General features: G+C 62.4%; 1 protein-coding gene across 1 annotated transcript; it reads left to right on the plus strand.

Moving 5' to 3' along the window:
- Positions 1–205: 205 nt before the first annotated feature.
- LOC111140575 (ring finger protein 225) lies at positions 206–1,805 on the plus strand (the record flags this gene model as incomplete). The annotated part of the gene is made up of 1 exon (XM_022492786.1): positions 206–1,805. A coding segment is annotated over exon 1 (540 nt), but the record flags the coding sequence as incomplete, so codon positions are not given.
- Positions 1,806–1,818: the final 13 nt, after the last annotated feature.

Here is a 1,818-nt window from a genome sequence, read left to right on the forward strand (position 1 = left end):
CTTCCCCCTGAGCCCCAGGCTGCCTGTGCACTCTTTATTTTTTTTTTTCCCCTTTTTTTTTTTTAAGATTATTTATTTGACTGATCACAAGTGCTCAGAGAGGCAGGCAGAGAGAGGGGGAAGCAGGCTCCCCGCTTAGCAGAGAGCCCAGTGTGGGGCTCAATCCCAGGACCCTGAGATCATGACCTGAGCCAAAGGCAGAGGCTTAACCCACTGAGCCACCCAGGTGCCCCTGCCTCTGCATTTTGTGTACTAGTCAGGACTGCAGCAACCCTGGGTACCCAAAGAGTCACTGCTACATCAGGTTCATCTGATTCCACCAGTGGCTTGAAAGTGGATTCATGAGGTGATGGAAGACTTGGGTTGTGGGTTGTTACTGCCCACCCATGGGACCAGACTCACTGGCCTGTCCCCCTGTGCTATCTATCACCTTCCTGCCGCCCCCAACATCCGGCCAACGTCAGGCTTGGTGTTCATCCTGGAGGGACCTGTCTCAGGGGCGGGCCAGGCAGTCAGACAAGTCTGACAGGTACCTTGGGAACCTGGGATCTGGAGGGAGTGGTACCAAGGCAGTACCTTCTGCAGGGAGGGGCACCTAGTATGCAGCTGCTGGTAGGCAAAGTACTGGGGTCAGAACTGGCAGAGACGTGCCAGGCAGAGGAAGGTGGCACCCAACAGGTAGGAAGAGCCCAAAGGCCCACTGGGGTCTGTCGTCGGGAATCTCTGGCACCTGCTCTGGGTTTCTGTCATTTCTCTGTGTTGCTGGGCTCCAATCCTGAGGCTTGCGTGTCCTCTTTTCCTCATCTGCCCCTCCTGGGATCTGGTATGGACCCCCCCAGAATCGAACTAGTTCTTAGAGGTCCCCATCTTTTGTTCCTCTCCATGTTGGAGCCTCCCCATTGCTTGTCTGGGGTCCTGCCTGGTGATGAGTCCTCAGCTGTCATCTCTGCCTCTTCCCCACCTAAGTCAAGCTTAGGACCTACCATGCCCCCTGGGTCTGTCCCTGTCCCCCAGTCCTTTCCTCCCATCTCTTGCTCCCTCCCTCCTCCAGTCTTGATGCTTCTTCAACTCCCTACCTGGACACCCTTTTCCTTTGCTTCTACCCTGTGAGTCGCCTACCATTCTAGCCTCTGCTCCTTGGCTCTACACCCCCCTTCTTTGCTTCTGTACTCCAGAGTGCAGCTCCTGACCCCCGCAGACCCTCCTCCGCTCTTCCACCGCCTGCGTTCCTGGCTGACGGGCCTCTCCCCTCAGGTCCCGTCCAGATGCCCTGCCCTCGGCTGCCCTGGCTCCGCCGCTCCCGGGCCCCTCAGGGCTCAGGCCCCAGCTCCCAGAGCTCACTCTCTGCGCCCCGCTCACCCGGCGGGGAGGAAGGCCAAGACGACGACGGCGAGGAGGAGGAAGGGGACGGCAGCCCCGGCTTGGGCCCCATCCTGACCCCCGCGTCCCCTGTGGAGTGTCTCATTTGCGTGTCACCCTTCGACGGCGTCTTCAAGCTGCCCAAGCGCCTGGACTGCGGCCACGTCTTCTGCCTCGAGTGCCTGGCTCGCCTGTCCCTGGCCACGGCGGGGGGCGGCGACGCGGTGGCCTGTCCGGTGTGCCGCGCGCCCACGCGCCTGGCCCCGCGCCGAGGGCTGCCCGCGCTGCCCACACAACCGGGCCTGCTGCCCCGCGACGCGCGCGCGCCCCTGCCGCGCCAGGGCTCGGTGCGCTTCGACCGTCGCCGCGGCCTGCTGTACTTGCGGCCGCCGCCGCCGCCGCCGCCCGGGCCGCGCAAGTCCCGCGCCGCGCGCCAATTGCCTTCCGTTGTGTTGTTCT

The sequence above is a fragment of the Enhydra lutris genome, unplaced genomic scaffold, assembly GCF_002288905.1.
Source record: "Enhydra lutris kenyoni isolate GAN:26980312 unplaced genomic scaffold, ASM228890v2 scaffoldscaffold4120, whole genome shotgun sequence".
Taxonomy (NCBI): Eukaryota; Metazoa; Chordata; class Mammalia; order Carnivora; family Mustelidae; genus Enhydra; species Enhydra lutris.